General features: G+C 49.9%; 1 protein-coding gene across 2 annotated transcripts; it reads right to left on the reverse strand.

Moving 5' to 3' along the window:
- Positions 1-15,214: 15,214 nt before the first annotated feature.
- Positions 15,215-16,746, reverse strand: LOC117552167 (zinc finger MYM-type protein 1-like). Of its 2 annotated transcripts, none has more exons than XM_034225446.1 (2): positions 16,538-16,746; positions 15,215-16,403 (listed from the first exon to the last, which is right to left on the reverse strand). In XM_034225446.1, the coding sequence occupies exon 2, from the start codon at positions 16,399-16,401 to the stop codon at positions 15,583-15,585; it is 819 nt and encodes a 272-aa protein (XP_034081337.1). In that variant the 5' UTR covers positions 16,402-16,403; positions 16,538-16,746; the 3' UTR covers positions 15,215-15,582. The 2 variants fall into 2 exon arrangements, with proteins under 2 accessions (XP_034081337.1, XP_034081339.1); XM_034225448.1 differs by having other exon boundaries at positions 16,498-16,746.
- Positions 16,747-16,875: the final 129 nt, after the last annotated feature.

Raw genomic sequence — 16,875 nt, forward strand, 5'->3', positions numbered from 1 at the left:
GAATACATCACCCACCAGTGTCTTGTCTCCCACCATCTGCATCACCTAACCGCTAAATGGATATTTGAGCATGTTTCACTAAAAAAGCTATAGTTTAGTTTGGTAAAATATGGAAAAATAACTGAAATATAAGTCTTTTGTTTCTCTAAAATAAATTGACCACTAGTGTGTACATTCATGCATTTATGTGTGTGATTACCACAGCCCTACAGTGTGAGTCTAAAGGGCCAGTGTAAGATAATTTATATGAGGAGCACAGAGACATGTAGCAGAACCTGCAGCACAAGAGACAGGACCCCAGGGACGTCCACTCTGGTACTGCACATACTGTACGGGGCATGAATCAACAATTAGCCACTTTTTTAATAACATGAGATAAGGTGTGATTCATTTGGGAGTGAGGATAAGGGGCTTGTTAGCCAAGGTAAGGGCAATATTGAGGAACAAATGTCTAATTAACCGGGTAAGGTGATTGCTGCATTAGCCTTACAATGTGATTTAGAAATGAGTCAGACATCTTTGACACAAGTATAATTATTCTAGACCTCAGTTGCCAGTTAAACATTGAGACAGAGCTGACCAGGGTGAGAAGGAGGGCAGCTGAAGGAAGTAATTTTGATGACTATACTTGAATAAATCAAGACATTAACAGTTAGTTATCATCTCAAAAGTGATGGACATGGAATGCCTGTATGCATTTGTTTGCCTGGTGATATGTCAGGAGGAAATAAAAAAAGACAAAAGGGAGTGTGAGCAGGTCACCAAAGATAGAACATCTTCAATCCTATGTGTGCTTTCAGGGCACAGCAGGGGTTAATCAAGTTATTCTTCTTGAGCTCCTTTAGAAGGTAAAGTCTGTGTGTCAAACAAAGAGATACTTATTGTACCAAGCATAATTAACAATGTTCCACCACCAAGCTGAAGAAGCACCCTTCTTTTTACAACCAGGGTCTTAGTGTAAAAGCTCTGTCTGAAATACCTTAAGGTTAACATAACATTGTCCATCCATCCATCCATCCATCTTCTCCCGCTTATCCGTGGTCGGGTCGCGGGGGTAGCAGTTCCAGCAGAGAGCCCCAAACTTTCTTTTCCCTGGCGACATCAACCAGCTCTGACTGGGGGATCCCAAGGCGCTCCCAGGCCAGCGAAGAGATATAATCCCTCCACCTGGTCCTAGGTCTACCCCTTGGTCTCTTCCCAGCTGGACGTGCCTGGAACACCTCCCTAGGGAGGCGCCCAGGTGGCATCCTAACTAGGTGCCCGAACCACCTCAACTGGCTCCTTTCGACGCGAAGGAGGAGCGGCTCAACTCCGAGTCCCTCCCTGATGACCGAACTTCTCACCGTATCCCTAAGGGAGACACCAGCCACCCTGCGGAGAAAACCCATCTCGGCCGCTTGTATCCGCGATCTCGTTCTTTCGGTCATGACCCATCCTTCATGACCATAGGTGAGGGTAGGAACGAAAATGGCCCGGTAGACAGAGAGCTTTGCCTTCTGGCTCAGCTCCCTTTTCGTCACAACGGTGCGGTAAAGCGACTGCAGTACCGCTCCCGCTGCTCCGATTCTCCGGCCCATCTCACGCTCCATTGTTCCCTCACTCGAGAACAAGACCCCGAGATACTTGAACTCCTTCACTTGGGGTAAGGACTCATTCCCTACTTGAAGTGGACAGTCCATCGGTTTCCTGCTGAGAACCATGGCCTCAGATTTGGAGGTGCTGATCCTCATCCCAGCCGCTTCACACTCGGTTGCGAACCGATCCAGTGAGTGCTGAAGGTCGCAGACCGATGAAGCCATTAGAACCACATCATCTGCAAAAAGCAGTGGTGCAATCCTTAGTCCACCGAACTGCAGACCCCCTCCCCCACGACTACGCCTCGAAATCCGCCTGCCACCTGGGCGCCACCTGGGCGCCTCCCTAGGGAGGTGTTCCAGGCACGTCCAGCTGGGAAGAGACCAAGGGGTAGACCTAGGACCAGGTGGAGGGATTATATCTCTTCGCTGGCCTGGGAGCGCCTTGGGATCCCCCAGTCAGAGCTGGTTGATGTCGCCAGGGAAAAGAAAGTTTGGGGCTCTCTGCTGGAACTGCTACCCCCGCGACCCGACCACGGATAAGCGGAAGAAAATGGATGGATGGATGGATGGATTGGTGACAAAGCGCAGCCCTGGCGGAGGCCAACCCTCACCGGAAATGTGTCCGACTTACTGCCGAGGACCCGGACACAGCTCTCGCTTTGGGAGTACAGAGATTGGATGGCCCTGAGTAGAGACCCCCTCACCCCATACTCCCGCAGCACCTCCCACAGTAACTCCCTGGGAACTCGGTCATACGCCTTCTCCAAGTCTACAAAACACATATAGACCGGATAAGCGTACTCCCAGGCCCCCTCCAGGATCCTTGCGAGAGTAAAAAGCTGATCCGTCGTTCCACGACCAGGACGGAATCCGCATTGTTCCTCCTCAATCTGAGGTTCGACAATCGGCCTGACCCTCCTTTCGAGTACCTTAGAGTAAACTTTCCCGGGGAGGCTGAGTAGTGTGATGCCTCTGTAATTGGCACACACCCTCTGATCCCCCTTTTTAAAAAGGGGAACCACCACCCCGGTCTGCCACTCCTTCGGTACTGTTTCCGACTTCCACGCAACGTTGATGAGACGTGTCAACCATGACAGTCCCTCAACACCCAGAGCCTTCAGCATTTCCGGGCGGATCTCATCCATCCCCGGGGCTTTGCCACTGTGGAGTTGTTTGACGACCTCAGTGACCTCCCCCCGGGAGATTGGTGTTGATCCCCCGTCATACTCCAGCTCTGCCTCTAACATAGAGGGCGGAGTTGTCGGGTTCAGGAGTTCCTCAAAGTGTTCCTTCCAACGCCCTAACACTCCATCAGTTGAGGTCAACAACGTCCCATCCTTACTGTACACAGCTTGGATGGTTCCCTGCTTCCCCCTCCTGAGGTGTCGGACAGTTTTCCAGAACAACTTTGGTGCCGCCCGAAAGTCCTTCTCCATGTCTTCTCCGAACTTCTCCCACAGCCGCTGCTTTGCCTCGGCCACGGATGAGGCTGCTGCCCTTCGGGCCTGTCGGTACCTTGCAACTGCCTCGGGAGTCCCCCGGGATAACAAATCCCTGAAGGCCTCCTTCTTCAGTCGGACGGCTTCCCTGACCACCGGTGTCCACCAGGAGGTTCGAGGGTTACCGCCCCTTGAGGCACCTAGGACCTTGAGACCACAGCTCCCCGCCGCGGCTTCGGCAATAGAGGCTTTGAACACCGACCACTCTGGTTCAATGTCCCCAACCTCCACAGGAATTCCCGAAAAGCTCCGCCGGAGGTGTGAGTTGAAGGCCTCCTGAACTTGGGCCTCCTCCAGACGTTCCCAGTTCACCCGAACTACACGTTTGGGCTTACCAGGTCTATCCAGAGGCTTCCCCCGCCACTCGACCCAACTCACCACCAGATGGTGATCAGTTGACAACTCCGCCCCTCTCTTTACCCGAGTGTCCAAAACATACGGCCTCAGGTCCGATGATACGATAACGAAATCGATCATGGACCTTCTGCCTAGGGTGCTCTGGTACCACGTACACTTATGAGCATCCTTATGTTCGAACATGGTGTTTGTTATGGCCAATCCATGACTAGCACAGAAGTCCAGTAACAAAGCACCACTCCGGTTCAGATCAGGGGGGCCTTTCCTCCCAATCACGCCCCTCCAAGTGTCTCCATCATTGCCCACATGTGCGTTGAAGTCTCCCAGCAAGATTAAAGAGTCCCCTTCAGGAGCCCCATACAGGACTCTTTCCAGGGTCTCCAAGAAGGCCGTATACTCTGAACTGCTGTTGGGTGCATAAGCACACACAACAGTCAGAGTTTTCCCCCCCATAACCCGCAGGCGTAGGGAGGCGACCCTCTCGTCCACTGGGGTAAACTCCAACAACGAAGCACCTAACCGGGGACTTGTGAGTATCCCCACACCCGCCCGGCGCCTCACACCTTGAGCAACTCCGGAGAAGAATAGAGTCCAACCCCTATCCAGAAGTAAGGTTCCAGAGCCGACGCTGTGCGTAGAGGTGAGCCCAACCAGATCCAACTGGTAACGCTCCACCTCCCGCACAAGCTCCGGCTCCTTCCCCCCCAGAGAGGTGACGTTCCACGTCCCCAAAGCCAGCTTCTGTCGCCCGGGTCTGGTCCGTCGAGACCCTCCGCTTTCACTGCCACCCTTCTGGCAGCGCACCCGACCCCATCGATGTTTCCCGTAGGTGGTGGGCCCGCGGGACGGAGAAGCGGAGGTGTTGCCCACGTTGCCTTTTCGGGCTGGGCCCGGCCGGGCTCCGTGGCAAGCCCGGCCACCAGACGCTCGCCGACGAGTCCTCCTTCTGGGCCTGGCTCCAGAAGGGGACCCCGGGCTTCCTCCGGGCCGGGTATCCTCACTTCTTGTGTCGTCTTTCATGAGGTCTTTTGAACATTGTACATAACATTGTACCCAACACAATTACTTTACCAACAAACAGACAGCACAATGCTGGACACAGATTTATCCAACCCTCCAAAGGCCAGCCACCTGTCAGAAGCAGATATTTGGCCACATAAGAAAAGGGAGACAACCTCTAAAAAATGTTGTGACTTTTTTATCTGATAATGCCACAGAATATCTCTCTGCAGACCTATGCACATTGCTGTTTGCTTTACAAAGCAATGTGAGAAGTTATTTGGCTAGCAGAAATGACATATTAGTAAAATGGGAAGTCATATCAAAATAGTGCACACTGCACAGGAAGTTACATTCTGGTTGATTTTGAGTCAAATTGGGTCCATCCGGACTGTTGTAGCTGCTTAAAGAAGCGCGCACATACTCGATATAAAATACAGTACTGCCCAAAAATGTTATTCTAACCCGTAGGTACATTATATAACATCAGACAGACAATAAGTGAAATAGCAGAATTCTTCCTTTATTGACATTTTACAGGTACAGCCCAATTGGCTAAGAACAGTCAATTTCGGCACATTTTCTGCAGCTGATCCTCAAAGATAAGTGGATAACCTGGAGCCCTCTAAGAGGGCTCAGCCTGTGATTATACAAACTAGGATTTGAATATGCAATTATCATTCTTTCTCTCTTTCCCACAATGATACTGAATCGAATTATGCCTCTTCTCCAGCAGCCCCAATCAGTTAAAGGTAGTGCAGACGGATATCAGGTTAGATAAAAGAAAACCCCTCACTAAAAATACAAGGAACTCTCTCTCTCTCTAAATGTTACTTAAATGTACTGCACATTTAAAAAACAAATGCAAGCAGCTGTTCTTCTCTGTGAGACACATCTGCAAATTAGACTTGATCAGATTGTTGTATCTGTTTGGTTCAATTGAAAGTGACATGTGCTATGCGTCAGCATCAATCTGCAATTCACGATTTAGTATTCCTAACACTGGGTTGGATGTTCTTATTATATAATATTTTACCATCAGAGTACAAAACAAGCTGAGAAATATATGCATGCATTCAGGAGCCTAACGTGTCTGTAATGCTGTGTGATGACCACTAGATGTAGCAAATGTCTGTTTATAGTCGAGGAGGCGGTACCAAGATTATTTTACAGACCCAGACGTTTTTTGAGAATTTATATGTGTAGATACATGGTACATGTATTTATCTTTTACGTATGCTTATGCTTATATTTTTTTATGTTAAATATAAGTAAGTGACGACTACACTTACTTGGTAGGCCTATGAAATTAATGATACCAAGTGAGAGTACACTATACACACACATAAAGAATAACATGATCTTTCAATAGTGTTAAGAAATTATGGGAATGTGGACCATTTGTTGTATTGTATGCTGGATCCATGGACCAGAGGCCAAATATGGACAGGCAACAGAGCATAAGTGAACCTCACCACACAAAGTCACACAGTATTCTCCAGACTGCAATGTTTTCTTCCACATCCCAACTACGAAAAAACTGAAATCCTCAGAAAATAAAGTACAAAAAGTTAAGTTCAACATTAGGTAGACCAACAAAAACAAAAGTGAGGCAGAATAACAGTTACTGTAATGATGCAGGAATTATGACTTAGCTGCTCAGCATCGATAAAACCAGACTTCTCCCGCGGGGAGCCAGGCTGTCGTTTGCATAATTTTCATGGCACAGGGCAGTTTTGTTAGCCTCTCATCTGTGAGGTAACGAATCATTGACTCTAGGATGAAGAGAATTCTGTGCTCTAACGACCAATTCAGACATCTGGAACCAAATATTTCCTCCTCAAACCACAAGTTGTCGTTGTCCTAAGGGAGTTTGTGTTTCTGTTATTTAGAGTTTAATGGGGTATACTGCAGTCGCCCAAGTGCTAAACATGAGATAAGAATAGCGCACCTGTTAGTGGGGGAGTTTAATTTGCAGTATGCCTTTAATGAATATTCCCCTTGTGAAAAAGTAATTAAAAAAAATACCCAGTGATGAAAAAACTATTGCGAATTTTCTTAATTGAAAGTATTAATAGGCCTACAAGTCAGAGCTCTACATTTAAATCGAGTTTACAGCAGTATGTTCAGTCAAAATTAAGTGCTTGTTCTGCAGGAAAATACACCCTGTGACTGATGTAATATTATATGTTACTTTAGTATGTTAAAACGGATGCATCAATGTTCAAGTAGCATTTGTACGAGAAGACAGATAATTGAATCCAGTGCTTTCCATTATGGGTGGGTTGCCCTCAAAAGGGCCACAAGACGATTAATGGGGTGAAACGTCGGGTTACGTATGGTAACCCTTGTTATATTAGCACAGGCGGAGCCCTCTACTGGACTCTATGGGTACTACCTTACCCTGCGAGCATTCTCCCACTGAGACTTCTATAGACGTAGCCGGCCTTGGGCGGGCCTACCTGAATGCGCGCGCATCACACCGTATAAAAGGAGGCCTCACCTCCTGACTATCATCCTACACCTCTCTTCAGCGAGCGGAATAGGACAGACAGTGCCCTGGGTAGAGGGCTCCGCCTGTGCTAATATAACAAGGGTTACCATACGTAACCCGACGTTATATCTCTCACAGGCTCCGCCCTCTACTGGACTCTATGGGTACAGTGGGTGGAGCCGCGATGTATACGCGCACTGTCGTCCAACAACAATATTCCACCCTACTGCCCCTGACCGGCTTTTATGGTCAGCAGCTGCTGCCCCACATTCTCCTTTAACCCGGTTGTAACCGAGGAGAAATCTGGGCTGTGGCTGACAGAGCACACCCTGCTGCGCTTACCTCGCAGAAAGTGTGCTCAAAAAACAGTGCCGGGGGACCCCCCCCCCCGCCCATAGACGGATGGGGAGAGCCCCCTCGGCCCCGAATGGGCTTACTACACGCCTGCCTCCCTGAATCCCTAAGGATAACAGGGAGAGCGTCAGAGCCCACGTCCCACACTCAAACACTGACCCCGTGCAGAGTGTGTGGACTAAAGTGTGGAGGGCTACCCCCCTCCTGCCTCTCGACAGGAGGAGAGTAGTCCTCCAGCCCTGTAAGGGCCCAGTGCGCCCCCCCGCCCCTCCCGGGACCCTCAGAAGGCCCGAGAACAGCGAAGGCGCATTACGTCCGGGGAGGGGGTCAGATGCCAACTGACCCACAACCCCCCTCCCCCCTACCAGTCCTGTGTTGCCCCCGCAAGCACAGACGAGGAGAAAGAGCCCGACATGTCCAAGAGATAAAACCTTATGAAGGGGCCTGGCGTCGACCAAGACGCCGCTGTGCATATATCCTCCACACTCACACCGTTGAATAAGGCTGTTGACGCAGCCACAGCCCGTGTGGGAGTGGTGCACGAACCCCCGTGGGGCAGGCTCTCCCTGCCTGTCCGTAGGCATGTGCAATGCACTCGCAGAGCCAGCCTGCCAGGCGTTTCTTGGACAGAGCTTTCCCGATCACCCCGCCCCCGAAGCACACGAATAGCTGTTCGGTGCGTCTAAGGGCAGCCGTGCGCTCCACATAACATGCTAGCGCACGCACCGGGCAGAGGAGGTGCAGTTTAGCTTCCCTGGTCCCACCATGGGGGGGAAGACTAAAACCCCCTAACTGAATAGCCCTTGACCTGAACGCACTCCTTAGGCTCTTGGGCACAAAGGAGGGGTTCGGTCTGAGTGTCGCGCCGCTCTGGTCACCCCGATCTGTAAACAGCTCGGGTGCACCGACAGAGCAGTTAACTCGGACACTCTTTTGGCTGACGTTAAGGCAAGAAGCAAAGCTGTTTTCCACGCCAATGCTTTCAGAGAGGAGAGCTCCAGAGGCTCAAACGGCCCCGAGGCCAGAGCCTCGAGCACTAGGGGCAGGTCCCATTGTGGGGTGGAGGCGTGCACTACTGGGCGCAGCCTCCTGACCCCCTGTAAAAACCGCGACATCAGTGGTTGACTAAAGGCTGACCTGCCGCCAAATCCCTCATGGCAGGACGAGATGGCTGCTGCATACACTTTCACTGTTGAATGCGCAAGCCCTCTGTCCACCAGTAACTGTAAGAAGGATAAAATAGAGCCTAACTCACAAGATAGGGGCTCCATTCTCCGCTCCTCACACCATCGCTGGAATCCTAGCCACCTTGGCCTGTAACAGGCTGTGGTGGATCCAGCTCTAGCTGCCTGGATAGCCTGAATAACACTATCAGACAATCCACCCTGTCTCAGCCTGTCCCTCTCAGGAGCCAAACCTGGAGAGGACGGCCGAGAGTGGGTAACGCCCCGATTGCACCTGCCTCTTGAGACATCGCCCCCAGAACTGGGGAACCGCCCAGGGCTGGCCCACCTTCATCTGTGTCATCTCTGAGTACCACGGTGCCCCAACGCGATCCGGAGCCACTAGGATGACTGACAGACGTTCTCGCCTCACTCTCCTCAGGAGGGGGAGAATGAGACGCAGCGGTGGAAAGGCGTATAGCAGCTTCCTTGGCCATGGCTCGTGTGCAAACGCGTCCACCCCCAAGGGTGGGTCGTCGCTCCGAGCCACGGAGAACCACAGGGCACAGTGGCTGTTTCGCCGGCTGGCGAACAGATCCACTTCCGCTCTCCCGAACTGGGCCCAGATTTGCTTCACCACCCTCGGGTGAAGCACCCACTCGCCTGGCAGGGGGCCGCTCCTCGACATGAGGTCGGCCCCTCTGTTCTCCAGTCCCGGGATATGGAGGGCTCTCAGAGATAACACCACCTCTGAAGCCCATAACCACAGTTCCTCTGCTGTGGTCAACAAGGCGGCAGATCGAACTCCGCCCTGCCTGTTGATGTAAGCCACTGTGGTGCTGTTGTCGCTCCTGACCATTACATGCCTCCCTTGAATTAAGGGCCTGAAATGCTGGAGGACTAACACTACCGCCCGTAGCTCTAGGAGGTTGCTGTGTCGAGACTCTGTTAGAGCCCAGCGCCCACCTATAGCGCTCTTCAGGCAGGTCCCTCCCCATCCTGTTCTGGCTGCATCCGTGAACACTGTGATGTAGGAGGTCACCCGTCCCAGTGGAGACCCCCTCCGGAGGTGATCCGGAGACCCCCAAAACCGGAGGTTGCTCTCCACTGAGGGGGGGGGGGGGGGGGTGGTCACCAGCCGCCGCCTGTGCCTCTTGGGATCCAAGCGCAGGCTGGAGAACCACCTCTGCAGGCGGCGCATATGTAGTAACCCTAACGGGACCACCATGTGAGCAGCCGCCATGAGACCAGACCCGGCGCCAGAACAAATCTAAAGGGAGGGCCTATGATTTTCATGGGAGGGCCCACAAAACCGTCACGTGCTGCGGGCGCAAACATACACAAATAAAGGGCAACGTAGAAACCACTTTGAAACATTGTGTGCGTGGCAGCACAGACACTGGTAAATCACGAGCAAGGCACACTGGTTAAGGATGGCAGCTTCCTCATCGCTGCACTCGGAGAGAAATAGTAGAAACGGAGTCGATGAGCTGTTTAGCCCGCCTTGGGCATGGTTTATGTTCCGATGCACTGCACTCGGACATGCTGTGGAGTGAATCGAGTCACCTCTGAGAGGGAGTTGGTTGACAGCTAAAAAAGCTATAATATCAACGACAGCTGACACGTAATAACAGCTCCGTGCAGCTGATCTGCACCAAAGTTCTAATTTCCTTATTTGTTTCCTCGCGTATCTGTCTCTCTCTCCACACACTCTCACATGAAATGTGTTCTTTTGATGCGGCATGCCTTAGCAGTCCTTTATCAGTCTGTAATGCGTGTTTCCAGTCGCAAAAACCTTTGACAGTAAAAGCCGCATCAGATGAAGACACAAGGCTGCGTCTGCTTTTAACGAATCTTCAACAGACCGGCAAAAGTGCGGTTCTTTCCTGAAAACAATCTCCCTGGATAACGATCCAGCTTCACCTGCTTGGGTTTATTAACCCCAGATCATCGCTAACTCAGCCCGGGGTTTTCCGAGGTCAAGCTTGTGACATCAAGGCGTGCTGCTGCAACGGCAGGTGCAGGGTCGCCAGCAGCACCATCGGCTGCAGTTCTTTCATCGCTATTTCGTTTGAATAAATTCTTAGACCTTTTAAGCCAATTTTGTATGTCCATTTTGTAATTCAAACAGAAATGGGAGTCTACATAATGCACAATAAACAAATCCAGAATAGGCGGCAGAGTGTGACGCTGTGATTGGTCTAAATGGGGACGAATCACAAATCACAACAGACACATGCATTTATTTGACGTAGCCTGGCGCCTGCGATTTTTTTTAGTTCTGACATCACATACATCGTAGCATAAAAATTCACAGTTTATTTATAATTAAAAAAATAAAATAAATATATTTTTTAATTTGTATAAATAATAAAAAAAAACGTGTTTATTCGGGGAGGGCAGGAATGTCAAATGGGAGGGCCTGGCCCTCCCACGGCGCCGGGCATGCATGAGACCCAATGTCTGCATGACAGTAAAAGCTGTCACTGTTGCCCCCTGTCGCAGCCTGCGCACCCCCTGAAGAAGGGACTCACGTCTGCTCTCTGACAGGGTGGCGCGCGACGCGCCTGCATCGAGCACCACACCCAAATACAGCGCCCGTTGGTGAGGTATGGGGGTGCTCTTTTTCCAATTGATCGCAAAGCCCAATTTGGTCAGGTGTGTGATCAATTGTGCTGTGCAAAACATTGCCTGTTCCCATGACCCAGCCATGACTATGAGGTCGTCTATGTAAAAGAAAACTCTCATGCCGTGTGCGCGCAGCGGTTGAAGCGCTGTGGCCACACATTTGCTGAATGTGCGTGGGGATAGGGAATAGCCGAACGGCAGCCTGTTGTACTCGTAGGCTATTCCCTGGAAGGCAAAACGCAGATACTTTCTGTGCTCTGGAGCAATTTCTACATGAAAGTACGCGTCTTTCAGGTCGATGGTGGTGAACCAATCGCCTGGCTGCACAAGCCCCAGTAACTATTTCATAGTTAACCTGCGGAATTTCCTGCAGGAAATGTGGCGATTCAGGCCGCTGAGATCTAGAATAGGTCTAAATTCCCCTGTCTTCCTGAGAACCGGAAGTACATGGAATAAAGATCATTTTCTCTGTGCTGAGGGTGCACAACAGACACAGCCTGTTTCTGCACCAGAGCCTGAATCTCTGCTGAGAGGAAACACATCTCCTCCTGGGAGGAAAGATTTACCTCTTGCATGCCCATAAAGAAGGTGGGTGTGGGACACCCACAAGACAGTGGTCCATGTGATACATTGGTACAGTGTATAGACATGTGGTACAGTGGGACGCTGCAAAACTGAAGTGAATGGCCCCGTTTCAGCGTCCTGTCCCTCCACCTTGTAAGCACACAGCTGAGTTTCCATTCCCCAGAACATTGTGTTAATGGACAAGCCCTCAGGTGTGGGGCAGCAGCTATGAAGCTGTGATACTCTCTGGTGACCCGTTCCGCCGCAAAAACTCCCCGCGAAGGGAAGATTTGCCCATGGAGGGTTGACACAGAAAGGGCCGATTATTTACTGAGGACCCTGAATGCACCGCCGCGCGCTCTTGTGTGAGCGCGCGCTCCACCCTAATGCTGTTCTCACCACTACGGTAAACAGCATTCATCGGAGTCTTTATAGGCGTAGTGTGTTTTACTAAGGTCCCTGAACGCACCGCCACGCGCTCTTGTGTGAGTGCGGGCTCCGCCATAATGCAGCCTTTACCACTACGGAAAACTGCATTGGAGTCTTTGCTCTAGGCGTAGTGTGTTCTCTGACAGCAATACGCCGGCCATAATGTCCCTGTACCCGCATAGTGCTCTCCCTTAGATAGCACTCCCTGCGGTTCATCCCTCTCATCTGCGCATGCCCACTAGCCACCTCCTTTACAGGAGCTGCAGCATGGGGCAGCGAATGGGGAATTTGTACGGTTAACATTGTGTGTAAGTGTGGCCCTTGTGTAAACAAAAGACACTTAGACTTGGATACAGATCAACCTCATTTCTATTTAGAAAACGTAGTGATCTGTGCATTATACAGGGAGGAGGCGGGATTCGCCCCCTCGTCCCGGGCGGAGAGATTTTCTCCCCCCGCCAGCCAGATCCGTAAAGACGGAAAGCCCGTCCCCGTGAGTGCCGGCACGCCGGTTCCACGGGGTGGGCCGCAGATGTGGAGGGCGCCGCGGGCACGGGATCTCCGTGTCGGCACCTCTCCCTTCGTCTCACCTCTCTACTGAGGTCTTTGAACGCACCGTGGCCCGCCCTCGGGGGAGGGGGGCCGCGCGCGCCGTCACAATGCCGTCTCTTTGAAACGGACATTATGGGGAAAAGTGGAATTGTGGAGAGAAATTACTCTTACTCTGGGATAAATGCAATAGTCTTTACTGAATGCATTTTTCCCACACACATACCTCACTCCAGAACTAGAGTTTACAAACGTATTACGTATTACGTTACGCGCCCACGTATTAATGCTGTATTTCCCATTGCAACGGTGAAATGCATTAATCGGGGCTATTATACCAGGCAAGGTGTGTTTTCTGACAACAGCACGCCGGCAATAGCGTCTCTTGAACCCGCACAGTGCTTTGACAGCACTCGGTTTATTCCACTCACGTGCACACGCTCCCCTGCTGGCTCCATATACTGGGGTTTACAGCGGGGGCGGGGAGTGTAGGACAGTGTTTCTTCCTCTGGGAATGGGCAAGAAGCAGCCACGCTGCGACTACTCCTCATCCCGTGAGCAAGGAGATCGAGCCAAAGAGCCCTCCGTAAACACCGGGGCTCCCAGGAGATCAACACGATCCTCTTTGGAAAGTGCCACGCGGCGTGATATCCCAGGGACATCACACGGCGGGCAGCGGCGGCGGCCTGTGATGAAGTAGGGTCGACCCTATATCATGTGAAGCCACCGAGCACCGGTCCCCGGGGGAACCGGGCCTGGGGCAAGGCCCGTGGATCAAGCTACTTATTCGGCCTTGCGGCCCAATAATCGCTCTGACCTGGTGAGGCGGGGGCATCTCTAGCAATGAGTGAGTAGCCCACACACCCGCCGCCATGATCATCATCCAGGGAGAGTACAGCCCTGGGCGGTGGACTTCCATGGACGCCAGACCCGGAAGGAATGGCGAACGTGAATGGCACCGCCTCGGCCATATCCTGGTCCCCCAACCACTCGAATATAGCAGTGGCGACTCCCTGGAGGTATGATAACTCTTTTTAAACGTCTCTCAGTCTTTCGTGGAATCACCTCCGCTGCTGAAGAGAAAAGAATGATAGTCAGGAGCACTGGCGGCACATATCAGACCCGGGCCGGGGGGCGGGGCCACATGACCGGGCCCTTTAAACCCAATAAAGCTTGACAAAAATATCGGGAGTCCGGGGTGGTAATCTGACGCTCGTGCGTAAAAAGTCGCTCAGTCAGTAAGATTACAATTTAAAACAATGTTTGAAAGAAAAGTAACTAAATAAAAAGGTGTAATATTTAAAGGGATAGTGGAAATCCGCGAATTTTGGGTTTAACTTATGTATTTTTATTAAAAAAAGAAGCATATTAAACAATTTTTTTTAATTTCATCCGCCTAGTTTCATTTTATTTTCAATTTTACTGCGCCCTCTCAATGAAACGAAATACTTCGGGAATCGTCGGGAATCTTCGGGTGATGAGAGCTCAGGAAGACGGGCACAAACAATGGCGGACATTCAATAGCATTTGCATGTGACTAGCCGACCTTTATTATGGTGAATATATGTGTTTTGTATGGCTGTAGTGCGACAGAAAATTTATACGTGACACAACGACATTGGATTAACCTTGAGATGCGTTTTTATTCAGTTGAACACAACTTTTGATCACAAATCAAAAAAGGTAAGACGTAATTATTGTAATATTTTTGGAACCGGATGTTGTTTACTTTCTCTTTTCTGGCTGATAGCTCCAGGAATTTGAGGTCTTACAGTGATGACATTACATGTGTGGAATCTGTGGAGTCTCAGCTTTAAATCGTATATCTTGTTTGTGCAGTTAAGATAGTAATAAGGGCATTTCTACCGTGTGTTGTGTGTAAAAAAGCGTTAGCATTAGTTAGCATTGTTTCGCTCAATGCTAATTCAAAGGCTTGGTATTACTCTTGTGTTTTTTCTAGCTAACAATTGTTCTTATTGTCAGTTAGCGGAGTTTCTTACCTTTAAAAGGGTATGAAACATTAATAGTTTCATAAATGTTAAGAAGCCCTGAGACATGTGAGAGAAAAAAAACGGTGGGAGGGGTCCACTGGGGGGACCTTCGGCCTTAACTGGTTAACAATGATTAATATTTGTAAAGGCTACAGGTGATCTTAAGATGCGTGAGCTATGCTTAGGGACCTACCGGTCAAGATTATTTGTGCGTAGGGGTGCATCATCTGGCGCCTGGTCCTGGTCATCCTCGCCATTGCCCATGCCGTGAACCATCACCTCGGGCTCGGGCTCGAACAAATAAGGACGTAATGGTCCATCTTCTGGCTCAATATTGTCACCATCGTCGCTTACTGAACCGGATTCAGATTCAGTTCCTAAAACGACATTTTCGTAGGAAAGCCGAGAGGATGTTTCTGACTCGCTATCATCACTGGATACCTCGTACAATCCTTCTTCTTTGTCTGGTATATTTGCCCTTCCACGTTCATTCTGCATAGACGCCATGGTTTGTTATCGTATCGTCTTCCTGAGTTTTCGTCACTTCCGGTTAGGCTGAGAAACATTTCGTTTCTAAAAAACTTCGGGGAAGCTGCAATAAAGTGCTTCTAACATGCGTAAGGCAATTATTATATTTTTTTAATCAGGTGTGATTGTTTTGGTACGTAATTATGCTTGTATATAAGTTAAAACGAAACTATTTGAGGTTCCATTTCCACTATCCCTTTAAGATTTCGTTTTTACAAAGGGTATAGAAACGAAATATATAACAGAGATAATAATGATATAACATGACATAAAGTCCAACAAACCACAAGGACAATGAAAACATAGCCTAATAAAATGACTACATTTCTGACACACCATTCACCATGGACAGCCACCATGAGAGCAGAGCAGTGTAAAATTGGCACGGCGGCCCATACATTCACGTACAAGTAGGCTACTGTACAAATTAAATTTGAAGTGTACTCACCACTACTTGAATGGTACTCGGCGAGCCTTGCGCTCCGCGAACTTGTCCACAATACGCTGTATGTCCAATTTCTTGGCTCGGTCACTTTCGATGGACAGCAAGAACAGTCCACTCAGTCTCTCCTGTCCCATCGTGCTCCTCAAATAGTTTTTGATGAGTTTTAATTTGGAGAAAGAGCGCTCGGCGGTTGCCACGGTGACAGGAAGAGTCAGAAATAAGATGAAGGCTGTGCAAACCTCACTGAATGTAGATGTTACTGCTGGGTTGTAAACAATGAGCATTTTTACCAGATCCGCGACAGATTTTAGTTTTTGTATTTGGTCCCTGAAACAGGTTCTGAAAGAAAGCAGCTGGCCAGGGAAGCTGGCGGCGATGTCCCGACTGTAGTGCTCTCTAAGCCGCTGGGCAGCTTGGTGTAAATCCTCATCCTTTGCTTGCAGTAGTGTGTTGGGGTGAATTGCCTCAAACATGTTCACAGTTGCATTTAAGCTGGTGAATCTTTGGGACAGTTGCTGGATGATTATATCGAGACATGCATTGAAAACGGTCACCCGAAAGTTGCTCTCTGCGTCAGTGAGGCGGCTGTCTTCAGAAAGTTCATCAAAGTGTCTCTTAACTTTCCTGGCCCTGGTTGTTTCAAACTGTGTTTGACTTCCCCATTTAGTAGCCAGGGCAAGAGTGTCCGGTACTTCTTCACCTTGCGGCGCAGCCAGTAAGGAGCCGGAGGGGGAGGGGTGCGGCTGGTCAAGCGTCAGGCCTGGCTCTCCTCTAGACGAGCAGCTAGCAGCTAGCAGCTGCTGAGTCGTCCCTATTATCATCATCACTACAGCCGAGAGACAGAAAAGGAAATAAGCTAGGCGGCCGAGCTACACGAAGTAACAACAACCATATGATATCAACATTTACCACAAACTCACATTTTCTTGTTGACAGTGTGTGGCCGTGATTGTAGCCTACCTGTAAATCTGGCTAACCCCCACTAACGTTGTTGGCGGGCTGGGGCTCGGGGATGAAACACGGCTGGCGAAAAAAATATCCATCGAGCTTGGACAATTTGGCTTTTCCTTGGTCCTCCTTTTTTATCTTTTTCTTTGCATTTTGTAGCTCCACTTTTGTGTTTATAACTGCTCATGCTTAGGCAGTGCTCTGTTGAATGACAAGTGATTGATGATGACGTTGACGTTCATTTACGAATGATGTTGATGGACGGCTGTTGATGACGATTGTACCCAAAATACATTTGGAGACAATAGAAGGGATTCACTTGCAATTTTTCATGTTTTAATGTTAAATGT

Source organism: Gymnodraco acuticeps, unplaced genomic scaffold, assembly GCF_902827175.1.
Source record: "Gymnodraco acuticeps unplaced genomic scaffold, fGymAcu1.1, whole genome shotgun sequence".
Taxonomy (NCBI): Eukaryota; Metazoa; Chordata; class Actinopteri; order Perciformes; family Bathydraconidae; genus Gymnodraco; species Gymnodraco acuticeps.